Source organism: Coturnix japonica, chromosome 27 (assembly GCF_001577835.2).
Source record: "Coturnix japonica isolate 7356 chromosome 27, Coturnix japonica 2.1, whole genome shotgun sequence".
Lineage (NCBI taxonomy): Eukaryota > Metazoa > Chordata > Aves > Galliformes > Phasianidae > Coturnix > Coturnix japonica.
Genome location: NC_029542.1, coordinates 231,110 through 249,033, shown reverse-complemented (window position 1 = coordinate 249,033; position 17,924 = coordinate 231,110). Strand labels below are relative to the sequence as shown.

Below are 17,924 nucleotides of genomic sequence, written 5' to 3'. Positions count from 1 at the left end.
TTATACAGCTCGGATATTAATCCAGTGGTACGTCAGCTCCCAGGCAGAGGCGGCATTCCTCGTCAGCGCCGTTATAGGTCCAAGGAGGTGCTGGACCCGGTGGGGCGGCTGTCAGTGTCGGAGACCGCCGCTCCAGCGCCTTTGCTGTCCCGGCGCGGCTCGGGGGAGAGGCGGTGTATACTGCGTCTTGGCACACGGTGGAGAGGAGCCGGGGCTTGCGGCTGAGCACAAACCGCTTTGGGCGTGCGGGGACACAGTGCGTCGGGACCCGCAGGGGGCGGTGCGTCTCCGCTGGGGCCTTCCCGAGTTACAGTGCTGACTGGAGGAATTGTCCCTCGCATGCTGGCATCCTCGGAGTAAGGCATTCAGCTGCACACCTCATGAGCGCGGCATTGTCGAGGTCACAAACCTTCAATGGTCCCACGAGTGCGTTTCTGTTTAGAGACTTATGAGTTGTTTGACAGGATTGCAGGTCCTCTGCAGGTTTGAGAGTGTATTTTCAGCAGGGCCCTCGTGTAAGGTGTGTTTGGACTGTGGGGCATACTGGACTTATGCTGGCTGTGGTCAGTCCCTTCATCAGTTCAAAAGTAAAGTCAAGGACGTCTGGTAGCCAAAGCACAGATGACATAAGTAAGCAAAAGGGGGAGACAGGCAGGGAAACACCGAACTCTTACTGGCCTGTAACTTCTTGGCCATTAGGGACTACAGACTATTTGTTTGTAGTGAGTGATATAGACTTTGTGAGAACAGTTACAAGCTGAAACAAATATTAAGGATGCACTTGGAGAAGCTGTGAAATCTCAAGACAATCTGAAGGCTTTCATATGGAAAAGGTTCAAGAGGTGTGGGAAATTGGTGGTGAGAGATGGATAGGATGACACTGAGAGAGGAGACACAAATATCCAGGACAGTCACTGCTGGCGATAAGACCTATGCGCTGGACCACTCACAGCACCATACTGTGTTCTCTGTAAGTCCTGCTTGCTTGTGTACACTGAAACTTGTGTCTCTATTCTCATGTGGGAGTGCACCAAGGTCAATGAGGCAGACAGATGCAGAGATTGCTTGTGCAGGGGTCTGGATTGCCGTGGCCAAAACAAATCTAATGATGCATGCAGGATAAATGAGTGACTGGGAGAAAGGGATTTTGATTTGGACAGAGGTGCGTAAGGGAAGAACACAAAGCCTGGAGGGGAGGTTGAGGCAGGCTGAGATCCATGGTAATTCTGGGGGATCAGCCAAGTGTGGGGAAGTGTGTGAGAGGAGTGGGAGACAGCACACCTCCTTCTTGAACAAACCACATGCAGTAACGATTGATACCACGAGCGGGTAAAAGAAGCCAGGCTACAGGCAGAGAAATTGCAATGTGCTGAGACTTGCTAACACTAGATGGCTGTGTGATTGTGGGAGTCCTTGTGAAGCCCGGGTGAAGGTGTGTTGCTTCCACTGGGGAACTGCAATCCTCATTAGCCACAGAGCAGGAGAACAGCACTTGGCTCTGTGCTTAAGGATTATCAAGAGAAATGGTGATGTTACCTTGTGGGTGTTGCTAGATGGCAGTGTGCACCCGCCTGTGGAGCCGCAGAGTCATTTGCCGGGCGCTGTGCTCATCTTGGGCTGGGAAGGTGGATTTTCTGCCTTTTCTTCACTCAGCAAACAGAAGGGTCGGTCTCAGCATGCGACCAAGGCTATCTCGTCGTCACTGTCTTCCTGGGACAACTGCTGGGTAAGTCTTGGCTTTAATCAAGGAATCCATCATCGCCCCAGGATTGCTCACGCACAGCCAGAGGCTTTGTGGCAAACAGCTCGCTGAGTAAAAAAGCTTTGGGCAAATATTGATGGACATATGTGGGTTTTTGCACCAGTTCTCTCATAGATGTCTGCTGCTGTTGGAAATGATTGGAGGAGATACATAAGAGGGACCCAGCCTCTCTTGTTTTCTCCACTTTTTTTTTCTTCTCAATCTCTTGCCTTTCTCTTTACTGGACCATCTGCTGCACACAAGAGATTGAATGCCATGTGTGTGTGCAATCCCACATTTCAGCTTTTACTACAAAAGAAGCAGATTCTGTTCAAGTCCAATAGTGGCGTTAAATTCAGCCCATTCAGCATTAAGGGGATATGCCTGGTGAACACTGCCATGGCTCCAGTATTCTCCTAGATATATCAGACAGGAGATTATATTTGTCACCCCAGCTCTGTTTAGAGTATACTGGGGACCTTAAGAGCTTCAGATGATTGGAATCGTAGAGCAGGATGACTTATCTTTTCCTAGATAGCTCATGGGTCGTCCAACCTCAAGCAGTAAGGTTTGTTCCCTGTTCTTCAGCATGGGACAGCACAAGCAACTGCTTGACCTACAGCCAGGCTCTCTCACAACACTTGATATGTCCAGGTTTCAGATACTTTTTTCTGCAGGACAAAAACACTGTTTTGTATCCGTCAGTGCTGGCGGGCTTGGAGCCTTCTCGCAGAGCTGCTCCTTCGTTCCTTTCTTCCAGATGCCATGGCGAGGGCCACTGGTTACCCAGCAGAAGACAAGTCACAGTGGAGGAGGGAAACTTACAGACTCCTGCACGATACCAACTCAGCTTTGATGCCTTTTTGTGGTCAGCAGAAGAAAGGGCCAGGCCCGCTGGTACATATCAGGCAGAGCAGTTCCCAGCACAACGGCGTATTTCACACGTGGCTGACACACACTGGAAATACGCCCTCCTGCAGTGCAGAAGTCGAATCTTGACGCTTGTACCTCTGTGGCTGTTGAAGGACACCCTGGTGCAGGGAGCTTCCTCAGCCGTGCAACAATCCCGGGAGGGGGGCTGAGTGGCTGGGGGTGCAGGCGGAGTCTGGGAAGGGGGCCTCAGCTCTCCCTGCAGCGTGCTTCCACCTGTGGCGCACAGAGATCTGCAGGTCAATCTTTCAGAGGCATGTGTCTGTTTTTGAGAGGATGAAATGATGAAGAGTCCTGACTTGGAAATTCCTTCTTAATCTCCTGGACACACAGTTTTTCATGGGCTGTGCGAGAATACTTGCTGTATTGTATTCTGTGTATCTGAGATGGGGATATTTGCGTCTCGATAGAAGTCTTCAGTGGCAAGGGGTAAGGATGGGGCACTTAAATCTTCCAGATTGTTTGGCTGGGAGAAACTGTTCAATTTTTTGGGAGTAAATCAGTGAGAAGCTGGGAAGTGTTTTGAGGCATGAGTCACGTATCCTGGGCCTTCCTGCACCACGGAAGTGTTGAGTTTCAGAGGGATGGGGCTCCAATACATGGCCCTCTGTAGCTGGTACCATAATACCCTGTGGGAGCCCCTGCACAGTAGGCAATTTGCAAATGTGTTGGAGGGTCAGGAGCTCTGCAACAGGCTGCTAGGACACAAGGCGGAAGCTGTACTCTCAGTGATGAGGGCAAGTCAAAGTGATGGGACGTACAATAGGACAGGCCAATACCTTGAAACGATACACTTCCAGTTCTAGATTGCTTTGTTGGGAACACCAGCACTGCCCCTCCCAACACAGCAGGAACAGGTTTCTCAGGAGTCTGTGGACTTCTGTCTTTCTGGACATTCCCTGTCGCAGGAGTCCTTCATGAAGATGTCATTTGTAGTTTCCAATCCCACTTGACATGCTCAAGGGTCAAGGAGGATCTGGTGTAAGGAGAAACAGGAACGGCAGGGATGTAGTTAATTGTTGGTGGGGACATCTAGCATGTTTCCTTTCTCAAGAGCGTGTACTTGAAAAAATGAATGTCTGCGTGTGCCTGACCTCCATTAACTTGAGGAGTGATGGAGTCTCCAAGCTTCTTCACAAGGGCATTGCTTTAAATTTCGGCCATCTCTGCGGATGTGGGTAAAAAAATCGACACAACCAGACGGAAAACTGGGAGATGCAGAATGTGTTTAATGAGTCTAAGGTCTAAGGAGAGAAATGCTGTCACTCCAAGCAGAGGCCTGCAGACAGTCGACAGTCAGGAGCGACAAGGATCCGTTCCCCCTTTCTATGTCTCCGTCATTGCCAAGACCTGTTTCTCCCGCCAGAGTTTTTGGGAGATGAAGCAGGTCACTCAGGAGGCTCATCTTTAGGGGTTAACAACAGAGGTCTCTAAAGGCAAAGAACAAGAAATGTTTAGTGAAAGAGTGAGTACGAGGAGCTATCAGTAGGGCCTTTCGCCATGTTGACAGAGCCAAAATGCTGCCCACATGTCTGACTTGCAGAGCAGAACAGCAACACATTCTCGTCCATTGCGCATGTTGCATATTCCTTGGGGTCTTGCCTGCACCACATTTAGCAGGGATTGCACCTTCTTGCACAGTAGCAGGTTGGAATGCCAGAGCGGTCAAGGCCCCAGAGGTGGATGGGCACACCCTCAGAGCTGAAGGGATGCTGCCAACGAGAGAGGTGGAGGATCCGCGGTGTTCGTGGAAGAGCTGAGATGGGGCCAGGCAGGGTCACCACCACGGGAGAGAGTGGATGACAATGGTGGAAGTTCTGGACTGCTGAACACAGGGGCTCTTGAGATCTGGCCGAGGGTTGGGCCCACAGGCTGGCATGGGCTGCTACTGGGTTGCCGCAAGAATGTCTCAGGGATGAGAGGTATACCTGGCGAGAGGGGAGGCTAAAGAACATGAGGAAGCATTAGGAGCAGCCTATCATCACGCCTATGACAGGGAATCAAAGTGGCCTGCAGTGCTTTGAGATATGAAGGCAGTTCGGAGTGTTCAAGGATCTTGGTTCATTCTGACACAGCCAGTAAACCTCTGGGATTCTGTCAAAGCATGCCTGACCTTCCTTACGGCCCACGTCCTCCACGACAAACATTCTCCTAATTCCCTTTTCACTGTTAGGAGATCCGAGCTGTATAGCATCTGAAGTTTCATGTGGAGCTCGGCTCTGTTTGGAGAACAAAGCGAACAGAAAGGCGTTTCACACTCACCTGCGCTCCCAGACAGGGAGGAGGTGAGAGAGTGGATGGCGGCCAAAGAGTGAGCTGTCTTTTATAGGTGGACATGCTGCCCCATTTTCCAGAGGCAAATTGCAGTAGTGATTATTTTCTAACAAACCTTCATGATTGCAGAATATCTCAGTAATGATGATAACGTGTCCTGGGTGCCCCGGGGGATGGCGCATGGTTAAAGACGCCGCTTGCCCTGGGGGCCGGAGTTCGATCCCCTGTTGGGCAAGTGCTGAAGTGCCGCTCTGCTCCGACAGAGTGCGATCCGGGGGTGGATCGATCTCTAAGGTCCCTTCCAACCCGCACGCCGATATGATCTTGATTGATGACCTTGTAGTGGTTGGTTTGCTGAACTTTTTAATCCCACTTCTGTCATTCATTGTCATGGATGTCTTTTGAGTCGTAGAGAGAAAAAACCAAGCATTTTCCAGGAAAAAGTCAGTGTGGATGAACATCGGTTCACATACTGGAAGAATCCAGCAAAGGAAAATGATATCAGTGCAGAGTAATTAGAAGGGTATTGGTGTGAAACAACAGAGCCTGTGTGCTGAATTTATGTGAGTGCCTGTGGGTACAGATGTTTGCATGATTCCGCATGTGTGTGCATGAGCAGGTGAGTTGTTTTGTGACTTGTGTGGCCCACTTAGCAACAAGTATTCTGATCACATCAGCGGCAATTCAGGATCCCAATAGATTCTGCTTATCTCTGCCTTCCTGCTAACAAAGCTAATGCAGAGAAGAGGACCTGGAAGGCATCTTCAGGTTCAACTCCCTGACCTCATTAGTGTTAACAACAAGGAAAAGCATATTCATGAACGCATTATTAAAATGTCAGTCAACACTGACAGGCATGGGGCATTATCCACATCTTTAGGAAGCCTGTTCCAGTGTTTGACCACCTTCACATTAAACTATTTTTATCCTAGTGATACCAGTTGTAGCAATAGTGGTAAGCTTGCTAGTGCTCATTGATGAATACCCTGGATTTTTCTGAGAAAACAGGAAGAATCTGTGCTCTTTTTCCTACCAGATAACAGTAATATACCGAACAACTTGTATCAAGTTGGCAAGGGAAGTTCTGCTTTGAATCAGCTCGTTTTGTGTAAGCAAGGATTGAGTAACCAAGACAAAGAGCTAACTGAGCATTGGTGAAGACAAGGTTCAAGCAGTGAGGACAGGGAGGAAGAGTACTGACTTCATCCAGAGGGCTGTGGGACCACCACCACAAAAAGTCTGAACATGTGCGATGAGGCAGAACCCTACGTTAATGATTTTATGGGGAAGTATGGAATATCTATGTACTATACAGGAAAATGTTTGAATATGTTACGAAAGTAATGAATATAATCTGAGGATATTTTATGCAACATACACATGATAGATGGAGCTTATCTCCCATGCATCCAGCACAGAAAATAGATAAGGCCTGGCTTCTAGCCCTCCAATTTGAATCTCTGAGAGTTTCATGATCAACTGTTTTACAGCATCACTACTGTCTGGCCTGAACATCTCCTCTTACTGTTTTGTGACATTCCCTCACATGTCCTCTCACCATATAGCAGGGAGAAGAGACCCTGACCACCCTTTCTGCATTCTCTCTTCGGGACATTGTAGAGAGCAATGATGTCATTCCAAAGCTTTGTGTTCTCCAAACTACAGAACCCACATGTCCTCAGGTTCTCCTTAAATGATATGCCTACCAGCCCCACTATCAGCTCTGCTGCCCTCCTCTGGCTGCTTTAAAGCACCTTGAACACCCTTAGTTGTGCAGTGCAGAACAGTCAAATATTTTCCAGTTGAAGACACACCAAGGCTAACTAATGTGGGAGAATAATGTGTTATTGACCAATTGGGTGTGGAGTGTGTAATGCATTCTGAAGTTCAGTTGGACCTCTTGGCTGTCAAGGAACAGCAGGTGGAGTCCATTGCAAATGGGCCATAGAGAGAGGCAGTCAAGATGTTTGAAGATGGAAGATGGTGATATCCTGCAACACAGAAGAGGCTCTATCAGTAGTCACAGACATGCAACTTCCAAAGAGAATGCAGGGATGCAGTCCGGAAGACCACAGCTCCTCCTGAGATGAAAACTTGCCAGGGAAGAATAGTGAGCAAAGTGTCCACCATGACAGCCAAAAGATAGCTAAGGAGATTGAATGTCCACTGGACCTTGAGACAGAGTAAATAATGAGAAGTGAATGTCTGACATAATGAATGCTTCTATTTCCTTCATAATTAGTCATGAAACTTGGACATACTTGTGTCCTGGAGCTGACGAGCAATCCATCCAAGGGTGTCTGATTGGCTAATGTCATTGTGATGCAGCTCTGTCATCTCTCTGGGGTCATGTCAGTTGAAGTCATAGCTCGACTGAGGAAGGGAACAGAAGGAACTACTGGTCAACTCCATTCAAAACTTCTTCAGCGATCTGTTTTATAGCAGATGTCTTTAGATGTCATTGCTGGACATCCAAATGACAGCGAGGTGGTTCCGAGCAGCCGCGGGGCGGAGCTGGGGGCGGTGACGGGGAGGAGGCACCGCGGGCGGAGCAGAGAGCCAGGGCAGGCAAGGGCAGCGGAGTAGCGGGCTGTGGCAGTGCCAAGCGCGGCTGGCGGGGTGCTCCTGGGTGCGCGTGGCTGCCGCCGGCGGGGCCGGACTTTGTGTCCTGCGAGGGCCGGGGCCTCGGCCGCGAACGCCTCTGAATCTTTGGCTTCTTTCCCAGCTCGTGCACCTCTGTCCTGTGATATGAAATTTCAGCGGGAGAAAATGGATTTTCTGAGTTTGCTGCTTCTTTTCTTCTCGGCAGTGACTGTGAGCAGAGCCCAGGTGCAGCAGGAGCCTTTGGTAGAGACCAGCGAGGACACCGGCATCAACATCACCTGCTCACACCCCAGCATACAGTCCAACGAAAACATCCACTGGTACCGTCAGCTCCCGGACCGAGGTCCTGTCTTCATTGTGAGCGTTTTTAAAGACTCCAAGGAGGTGCCGAACCCGGTGGGACGGCTGTCGGTGTCGGCAGACCGCCGCTCCAGCGCCCTGTGGCTCGCCCGGCCCCGGCTCGGGGACGCGGCGGTGTATTACTGCGCCGTAGGCACACGGGGAGAGGAGCCGGGGCTGCGGCCGGACACGAACCGCTTTGGTCGTCCCGGGAGTACAGTGCCGTCGGGACCCGCAGGGGGCGCTGCCTGCAGGGCCAACAAACTCCATTCTGACCAAGATGCACCTCCCTGTGCTATCGGGAGAAAAGAGCAGGACACCCATTGCAGCCATTGACTGAATGTGAGTCAGACACATCTATGTCTGAAGTGAGTAAGACCGCATAAATTACAAGTTCTGTTATACACCACGGAGACCTCCTCACAATTCTACTGTCCTCTCTTGCTTCCCTGGTGCCACACTGGTGAGAGTAGGAGGAGCCCTGTTTCTATGAGCCAGCAAGGAGGCTTATACCCATGCTTTTTCCATAAGCTGATCAGTGGTCATGTTCTCCCTTTAAGCAACCTTTTGGCTTAGCTGTGGGCAGAAATATTGCAAGGCAAAGGCCAATAGTTCCCTCTTCTACCACTGGCAGAGAGACCTTCTGCTTCTAGGGACAGTGCCCAAGAGAGCAGCCTTTGCAGTGCGTCACAACCTCCCTTTCTTCTGGCAAAAGAGAAGGGTCTCTGTAAACACTCATCTCGTACCCACCAGGAGCAAAAACATTCTCCCTGGGAGAACAGCTCCCAGGGCTGGAGGCCCTCTGGAGCCATACAAGGTGGAAAGAATAATCAAAAGCTCAGGGGTAATGCAGAAATCTTTAGTGAATGTTTATAGAGGAAAATGTAGTCACACTGAGCACAGGCTCCATGGTGCAGAATTCATCCAATTGCAAGTCTGAGCTCACACAAGGCTTGTGCCAACGTTTTTGAAAGGAACCAGTTGGTTCTGAGGAGGCTCATAAACAATAGGAGATGAAGGGTGGAAAAAGAACTTCTGCCATCCACTCCTACTACCCCTGTGTAACACGTGTGACAGCAAGAAGAGCCTTGTTTCTATGACCCAGCAAAGTGGCCTCTTTTCATGGCCTTTGACACCACAGTTTCTGTTCTGTAACAGGAGGTGAGGTTGTGTTCTCACTTAACTCAAGTTTTGGAGATAGCTGTGGGCAGAAACATAGCTAGGAAAAGGCCAGTAGTCTCTTGTTCTGCCACAGGCATCTAGTGGAATCACTATCTTCTTCAGGTGAAAGGGACAGTGCCAAGACAACAGCCTCTATGGTCTGTCACAACCTCCTGTTCTCCTGGGGATGGAGAAGGGTGAATATAATACTCATCTAATACACATCAAGAGCCAAGCCATACTCCCATGATAATTCTGGAGGCAGTTTAATGTGAAAACAACATCAAAAGCTCAAATGAGATGCAGAAATATTTAACAAATTTTAAGAGAGGAAATGATTTTTTACAGAGCTTCATAGCACACAAGAGCAGCATGGAGAAAGAAATAAAATGGGGGATGCCAGAGGGGAGAAGGAAGAAGAAAATAATGTGGAAGGGACTGGAAGAGTCATGAGACATGTTTTCAAAAAGCCCAGGATTGGCCCTTCCTGCCAGCATTCCCCAGAATAGCTGAGGACTGTCAATGTCTCTGAAAGCAGTCTTAAAGATTCCTTCTTGATACAGCATCACGTTCACAGTTTCAAGAAGAATTTCTCCAGGATCACAGCCAGTCCCTTTATCAGGGCAGGCATCTTCTGCCACAGTAGCGGCTGCCAAAGCTGGAGAGGTCAAAGCCCCCTGAGGTGATGGGAACACCCTCAGAACTGAGGATGCTGCCAACAGCAGCAGAGGTGGAGGATGCTACAACAGTGTTCTGTGGGAAGGAGCTGAGGATGGGTCCGGGCAGGGTCACCACCACAGGGGAGAGCTCAATGACAATGGTGGAGTTCTGGCACTGCCGGACACAGGGCTCATTGCAGCTGCTGGCCAGAGGGGTTGTGTCGCAGGGTCGGCATGGCACACACTGGGTGTAGCAGGACATGTCTTGGAGCTGGCGGTACACCTAGGAGAGAGGGACAGAAAAAAGTAGAGCATGAGGGCATGCGAGAAACAGCCTGGGTAGCATCTCACAAAGGAGCTAGGGCAACTACTAAGGATGGAGGAGAAGGCTGAGAAAGAAAGTCACATTTCTGCATTATGCCAGGGTCCCACAAAGAGTTGTCTGGATGTGAGAGACTCTTTTTGAGTGCATCAATCTAAAGCCATGTAAGCTGTGTCCCAAGCATTCTCTGAGCAGACGTCATCTCCTCCATGGTCTCCCATAGCACAGAACTCAACTGTCTGATAACATTTTGTTGAGACAAGAGGAGGAGAGAAGGCTTCACACTTACCTAGTTCCTAGTGAGGAGAAGGCAAGAGAAGTGGATGGCAGAGTTGGGAACTGGGCTGCCTTTTATACTGGTCCCTCATTGCTGCAGGTCCAGAGGTATGGTTGATACAGACCATAAATTTCTGAATAACTAACTTTGAATGTAAGATATCCCTTCTCATTATATGGGCTGTTTTTTTATTTCCTTCAGTGCTACCTTTTCATTTCCAGATTTATGATGAGCCCATTTTCTAAAGAAGGTTTCTTTGAAGTTCTGTGATTAAAGGCTCAAACATTTATAGGGCAGAATTTCATGGGTGAGACCGATGTCTCAGCTCTAGTGGTGATCAGGTCTGGAGAAGGCAGGTGAAGTCAGCCTGATAAAGTGTAGTGGGGTTGTCATCAGAGCACTGCAGCTTTGCCCTGCCAGAAAGGTCCCCAGTGTCTCCTCAGGCAGCCCCCTTTGCCTCAGCCCATGCCTCTGCAGCGTGTGCTTGAGCATGAGTGATGAGTGCACACATGTACCTGAAGTGTGCGTGCGATTTTGATTCCATGTGAGCCTGTGCTTTTGTGAGTGCATTGATGTAGCCTTTATTTTCAGAGGGCTGTTTGTCAGAGAAGGCTGAAAATGGTAGGGAAGGGAATACGTAGAGAGACCAGTAGGTGAAATATGATGAGACTGTGTCTGAGGGAAATAGCTTCAACAACTACAGCTCCCTGAAGACTTGACTGTTCCTTTTCCATTTTCTGTTCAGAAGATAAATATGCCTGGCAGTCACAGGATAGTTTCTTTAGTACTGCATCAAAGAAGGGTTTGAAAAAATCAAAAGTAGGTCAGTCTAGACTCATTGTAGGTCTAACTAAAAGAGATCTCTGAGAAAAACGGATTGTAAACAGAACAGATGTTAAAAGTGAGTAGAAGAGAGTCATGGTAGACACTGGACATGTTGTCAGAGAAGCCAGAGAAGACACTTCCTCTTAAATGCAACCATCCATCCCATTGCTTTTCCACTGAGTGCACCTTCTATCAAATCCACATCTCTCCATCTCTCCAGAGGATGGAAGTCCGCCTTCATGTCCTCACCTCATTCCCTGACAACAAAAATTACCTTTCTTCCTTTGCTACACAAGACTACAACAACAAAGGATCATGTGGAGGTGAAGATTGGGAAGCAGACAGTTGTAAGGACTAGGAAGAGACACTTGATCTCACTTTGAGAGAACCCTGTCAGTGCAGGCAGTAACCAGGAGCTGACAGATATTTGTTCCCATCATCTATTGCAGAGATCCCACCGAAATCCTATCTGACTGTCCCATAGAGGGAGAGCAGCCAGCAGAATGCCTGGAAGTCTCCTGTGTCCTGCGGGTCTTAAAGAATAGTAGAAAGGAAAGAGAAATGAGATAGTAGGAGACAAGTAAATGAGGCTGTAGCAATGTCTTCAGTGTGCCCTTACTTCCCTTTTTTTAGAAGAGAGCACTGGACACTCAGTCTTTCTGAAATCCATGGCCAGGATCTCAGTCCTCAGTTCAGCATACTTTACCAATTCCTAGGGGACCAGGAATAGACCCTCATTAGTGGTTTTAGCACATCAGGCTTCCATGTGCTGCAGTAGCACCTGACAGTGCCGGAGAGTTCACTGTACCCAAAACTGAAGGAGACTCCATCACTGTTGAGGATGCTGCAACAGCAGCAGAGTTGGAGGATCTCACACTAGTGTTCTGCATGAAGGAGCTGTGGATGTGGGCAGACTGGACCACTATCACAGGAGGGGTCACAGTTATGACAGTGGAGTTAGGCACTGCATCCTTGCAGCTTTTGACCAACATGGTGAGGCCAGAAGTCCAGCATGGCAGGTACTGGGCATGCTGGGCACTAGTCATAGGGGTACATAGATCAGGGCTGAAGCTGTACGTGGGAGAGATGCTGAGGAGAAAGCAGAGCACAGGAACATAAGAGGAACAGTCCATGAAGCACTCAGGAACACATCTATGAGCCATTTTAACTGGCAGGTAGAATCAAAATATCACAGAAATGTAGGGGTTGGAAGGGACACGTGAACATCATCTAGTCCAACTTCCATAGTAAAGCACATTCCCTAGATCAGCCTGAACAGGATCTCATTCAGATGTGTTTTCAGTATCTCCCAAGGAGATTACAAACCTCTATGGGCAGCTTATTTCAGTGCTTTGCTCCTTCACGCTCATATGAAAGATGCTCTTTCCCTCATTCAAATGGATATTCCGGTGTAAAAGTTTGTGCCTGTTACCACATTGAGCACTAGTGCATAACACCAGGAAGATCATTGTTCATTTGTCCTGTGGTGCTGGTTCTGTTTAGAGCATGGGCTTTAGGACAGGAACTTGATTTTTCTCATCCTCATTGTCCAAATATGCTCTGCCTTTCATCATATATTCGGACATCGGTATCATCTTCAGAGTTCTTCCTCTTCCCTCTCCTTTCACTCACCAGTAGGCATTCTCCACTTGTGCTTCCATCACATCACATTTCCCATTTTTGAAGAGATTTCATGAAATACATAAAAAACGTGTTGTACTGGATGTGGGACACAAGAGGATTGTGACGAAGTATTTCCTTAAGCCTGTGTGCAGAAAGGCAATGGAAATGATACGAAGAAATAAATCTCAACAATCACAAGAGCTGATGAGAAATCAAACAATCTCCAGGCAACCTCCAGGAAGACAAGCCTGGCCTTTGCAAGAGTTGCAGCTGTGAATCAGGACACGGATGGGGACTGGTGTGAGACAGACCTATGGAATCACTCCTTGGGACATACAGAGAAAGGGATGAACATGTGGGGAGGGATAGAGTGGTGTGCAGAAGGGGCCCCTGAGATCAGGTTGAGCCAAATGTTTGATCTCCACAGATCTCTTATGATCTCTTATGATCTCTTATGATCTCTTATGAATCATTTATTAACTCTGCACCATCTCACTCAGTCTTGTGCACACAGCATGGACAAATTACCAGTTACTGGGGAGAGTGGCATGAGTGGCTTGTTGCTAAATATTGGAGTCAGACTGGGGCTGAAGAACTCCCTGACATGTGCTGTGTGCTGCTACAAGAACAGGGGTTCACAATTCTAATGGAACAAGTGCAGGCCTTGAACCCCAACCAGATGTGGCAGGCACCTTTCCTATCCCCATAAACTTTGCTTTGGATCCCGCTGATCCTGTCAGGGAATCTGTAACCGTGACTCCAGGCTCCCTCTCAGACTCTCCTAAGCATTCAAATCCTGTTGCTCCGCATTCCCAGACGCCCTACCCGGTTCCGCAGCCGGCCTTTCTGGGACTCCTCGAGCAGCGACATCAGCACCACGGGCAGCAGCAGACTGCGGGACTCGGAGCTCGTGGAGCTCTCGCGGTGCCGCGTTCCCGGGCAGCAGCACAAGACCCGTTTCCGCTGCCGGGATTCCGGAGTTGCGGCAGCACCGGGTACAAGCGAGGCACCAGGGGTCGGCCGCATCGCTCTCCCCTCTCGCCTGCCCAGGTCGTGGGGGACTCTGTAGACGGGCGACTGGTTCTTCTGCTCCGAAGGAGCTTTCACAGCAGTCCCTCAGCTCTCCTCTTACGCGTCCGCACCTGGGCTACGCTATGGGACACGCAGAGCCCGAACAGCACTTCCCGAGCACAGTCGCAAGGAACTCGCAGCAGGGAGCAACCCCGAGTGACAGTGGCGCAGGGTGCAGCCCCAGGGCGAAGCTGGCGGCGGCGGAGGGGAGGAGGCGCCGAGGGAGGAGCAGAGCCGGGGCTGCCAGAGTCAGCGTGACGCGGGAGGCGGAGCGGCCGGATGCGACAGTGCCGGGCTGCGGTTCTGGCGGTTCTGGCCGTGGTGCTCCTGGGTGCGCGGAGCTGCCGCCGGCGGGGTCGCACTGCGGGGGCTACAGGGGGATGGGGCTGTGCTCTCATCTTGCCCTTCGGCTTCTCTCCGAGCTCGTGCAGCTCTCTCAGCCTGCATGAAATTTCAGCGGGAGAAAATGGATCTTCTGAGTTTGCTGCTGCTTTTCTTCTCAGCAGTGACTGTGAGCAGAGCCCAGGTGCAGCAGGAGCCGTCTGCAGAGACCAGCGAGGGCACCGGCATCAACATCACCTGCTCACACCCAAAAATACAGATCAACGACTACATTCACTGGTACCGTCAGCTCCCCGACCGAGGGCCTGCATTCATTGTGAGCGTTTTTAAAGGCTCCAAGGAGGTTCCGGACCCGGAGGGGCGGTTGTTGGTGTCTGCAGACCGCCGCTCCAGCGCCCTGTGGCTCGCCCGGCCCCGGCTCGCGGACGCGGCGGTGTATTACTGTGCCGTGGGCACACGGGGAGTGGAGCCGGGGCTGCGGCCGGACACGAACCGCTTTGGGCGTGGCGGGGCACCGTGGTTTCCTGGCCCGCAGGGGGCGATGCGTCACCTCCGGCTGGGGCCTCCCGAGCTTACAGTGCTGACCTGGAGAATGTCCCTGGCAATGCTCGGCATCCTCTGGAATAAGGCCTTCCAGCTGCACACCTCCATGAGCGCGGCATGTCGAGGTCACAAACACCTTCCAGTGGTCCCCACAGTGTCTCTGTCTTCAGACTATGAGATAGTGTGACAGGATTGAGAGCCTCTGGAGGTGAGGTGTATTTTCAGCAGAGGCCTCTGTAAGGTGTGTTGACTGTGAGGGCTACTGCCTCATGCTGGCTGTGGATCAAGTCCCTTCTCAGGTCAAAGGGAATTACAAGTAAAATGGAGTCTGATAAGCAAAGCACAGACTGACCCCAAACTGTAAGCAAAAAGGGAGACAAGGAAGGGAACCAGAACTCTTCAGACCATAATTCTTTGGCCATTAGGGAACTAAAGCTGTTAGATTTGGAGTGACATAGAACTTTGTGAGCAACAAGTTAGAAGATGAAAACAAATAATAAGGATGCACTGGAGCCATCTGTGTAATCTCTGACAAATTTTAAGGCAATGCATACATAATGGGTCAAAGTTGTGGGAAATGCGGCAGTGAGAAAATGACCAGAGGAGGGAGGTCAACAATTTCCACTCAATACACCTGCTGGGATAAGACCTATGCCTGACCAGCACAGCACAGGTCTCTTCGTAAGTCCTGACTTACTTGTGTAACATTGAAATGTACTCTCTTTCTCATATGGGAGTGCACCAAGGTCAAGGACAGCAGATGTAGAGACTGGCTGCCAATGGCCAAAACCACATCCATAGCACATCAGGATTAAACTGTGAGGAAAATGGGACAGAGGTGGGTAAGGAAACACAAAGCCTGGGAGTGGAGGTTCAGCAGGCTGAGATCCCATGGTAATATCTGCGGGACCAGCACGAGTGTGGGGAAGTGTGTGAGAGGAGTGGGGGACTGCATGCATTTGTTGGCCAGTGATCAGCAGGCTGGCCTATCCTAAAAAAAGGTTGAGAGCCACATGCTGGCTCCTGGCAGGGGCCTGTGTTAACACTGATGAGCTGTGTGACTATGGGAGTGCTTGTCAAGCCAGTGGGTGAAGGTGTGTGCTTCCACTGGGGAACTACAATCTTCATTAGCCACAGAGCAGGAACAGCACTTGGCTCTGTGCTTAAGGATTATAAGAGAAATGGTGGTGTTACCTGTGGGTGTTGCTAATGGCAGCGTGCACCCTGCCTGTGGAGTCAGCAGAGTCATTTCCGGCAGCTGTGACATCTTAGGCTGCGAGGTGGTTTTCTGCCTCCTTCTTACTCAGCAAACAGAAGGGTCGGTCTCAGCATGCACCGCAGCTATCTCGTCCTCACTGCCTTCCTGGGACAACTGCTGGGTAAGTGCTGGCTTTTAATCAAGGCATCCATCTTCTCCCCAGGAAGTGCTCACCAGCCTCACCGGGTCTTTGTGGCAAACATCTCCTGAGTAAAAATAAAACTTGGGCAAATATTGATGGATAATGGTGGTATTGCACCAGTTCTCTCTAGATTCTGCTGCTGTTGGAAATGATGAGGGAAGATACATAAGAGAGACCTCAGGAGCTCTCCAGCTTTTCTGCACTTTTTTTTTTTTTCTCTCTATCTCTCCCTTTGCCTTCCAGCACATCTGCTGCCATCACTGAAGATTGATGCCATCTCTTCAGTCAGATATTTCAGCTTTTCCTACAAATAGAAGCAAATCCTGTCAAAGTCACAAGAGTGACATTAAAAATCTCATCCCATCAGCATTAAGGGGATGCAGGCTGGTGCACATTGTCCATGGCTTCCTGTATTCTCCTGGATATCAGATCAGGCAGAGATGACATTTGTCACCCCCCAGCTCAGCTTAGAGTATACTGAGGGACATAAGAGTGCTCCAGGATGACAGGGATAAAGAAGCAGGATGTGTCTTTTCCCAGTAGCCCCATGGATCCTTCAACCTGCAGAGCCAGGACAGGCTGTTCCCTGTTGCCCTCAGCAGGGAAACAGCACAGCATCTGCTTTGGCCTACAAGATCAGAGGTCTTCCAAAACCACCTTGATATGTCTAGGCCTCAACACATTTCTTCAGGACAAAACACAGGGAGAATTATTTCCCACTGTTTTGTATCCAATCAATGTTGGCAGGCTGGAGCCTTCCCTGCAGAGCTCCTTACCTTTGCTTTCTTCTTCCAGATGCCATGGGGCAGACCACAGTCACCCAGCAAGAAAGACAAGTCACAGTGGAGGAGGGAAACACCTTCCAGATCTCCTGCACATACCAAACCTCCAACTTTGATGCCTTTCTTTGGTACCAGCAGAAGGAAGGCCAAGCCCCACAGCTGGTCACATATCAGCCAACAGCAGGCACCAAACAAAACGGCCGTTTCACCACGTGGCTGAACACCACCGCAAAATACAGCCTCCTGCAGCTGGCAGAAGTCGAGCTCTCTGACAGCGCCTTGTACCTCTGTGCTGTGAAGGACACCCTGGTGCAGGGAGCTTCCTCAGCCGTGCAACAATCCCGGGGAGGGAGGGGCTGAGTCTGTGCAAGGCGGAGCTCTGGGGAAGGGGCCCTCAGCTCTCCCCTGGCAGCGCTGCTTCCCCTGTGCGCACAGAGATCTGCAGGTCAGCATCCTCTTCCAGAAGGCACTGATGTCTGTTTCTTGAGAGGAATGAAAAGTGATGAAAAAGGTCCTGACTTGGAACTCCCCTTCTGTAATCTCCTGGACAAAACAGTTTTTCCATGGGCTGTGCAGAGAACACATGCTGCATTGTGATTTGTGTATCTGGAGATTGGGATATTTGCTCTCACATGGAGTCTTCAGTGGACAAGCGTAAGTTTAAGGGTCTTCCAGATCGTGAGCTGGAGGAGAACTGTTCCATTTTTGGAGAAGACATGACATCAGTGAGAAGCTGTGAGTGTTTGGACATGAGTCACTATCCTGGGCCTTCCTGCACCCATGGGAGTGTTGAGTTAAGAGGGACTGGGGGCTCCAATACATGGCCCTCTGTAGCTGGTACCAATAATACCCTATGAAAGCCCCTGAGCATAGGCAAATTGGCAAAAGTATGGCAGGGCCAGAAGCTATACAACAGCTGCTAGGACCACACAGGGAAGGTGTACTCTCAGTGACGAGCTAGTCCAAGTCATGTGAATGTACAATAGAGACAGGCCAATACCCATGAAAACACTGCCTTCCAAGTTCTGGAT

At 50.0% G+C, this 17,924-nt stretch overlaps 1 protein-coding gene and 3 gene segments (V, D, J or C); 3 read left to right on the top strand and 1 right to left on the bottom strand.

Moving 5' to 3' along the window:
• The first annotated feature begins 7,184 nt into the window (after positions 1 to 7,184).
• On the top strand, positions 7,185 to 8,573 carry LOC107324946. The segment is given in 1 exon segment: positions 7,185 to 8,573. A coding segment is annotated over 1 exon segment (531 nt).
• A 726-nt stretch (positions 8,574 to 9,299) lies between these two features.
• On the bottom strand, positions 9,300 to 14,049 carry LOC107324945 (feather keratin Cos1-1/Cos1-3/Cos2-1-like). Its single transcript, XM_032440931.1, has 2 exons — positions 13,581 to 14,049; positions 9,300 to 9,991 (listed from the first exon to the last, which is right to left on the bottom strand). The coding sequence occupies exons 1-2, from the start codon at positions 13,779 to 13,781 to the stop codon at positions 9,668 to 9,670; spliced, it is 525 nt and encodes a 174-aa protein (XP_032296822.1). The 5' UTR covers positions 13,782 to 14,049; the 3' UTR covers positions 9,300 to 9,667.
• A 56-nt stretch (positions 14,050 to 14,105) lies between these two features.
• On the top strand, positions 14,106 to 15,306 carry LOC107324944. The segment is given in 2 exon segments: positions 14,106 to 14,157; positions 14,333 to 15,306. Coding segments are annotated over 2 exon segments (618 nt in total).
• A 9-nt stretch (positions 15,307 to 15,315) lies between these two features.
• Positions 15,316 to 17,522, top strand: LOC107324958. The segment is given in 2 exon segments: positions 15,316 to 16,090; positions 16,907 to 17,522. Coding segments are annotated over 2 exon segments (396 nt in total).
• Positions 17,523 to 17,924: the final 402 nt, after the last annotated feature.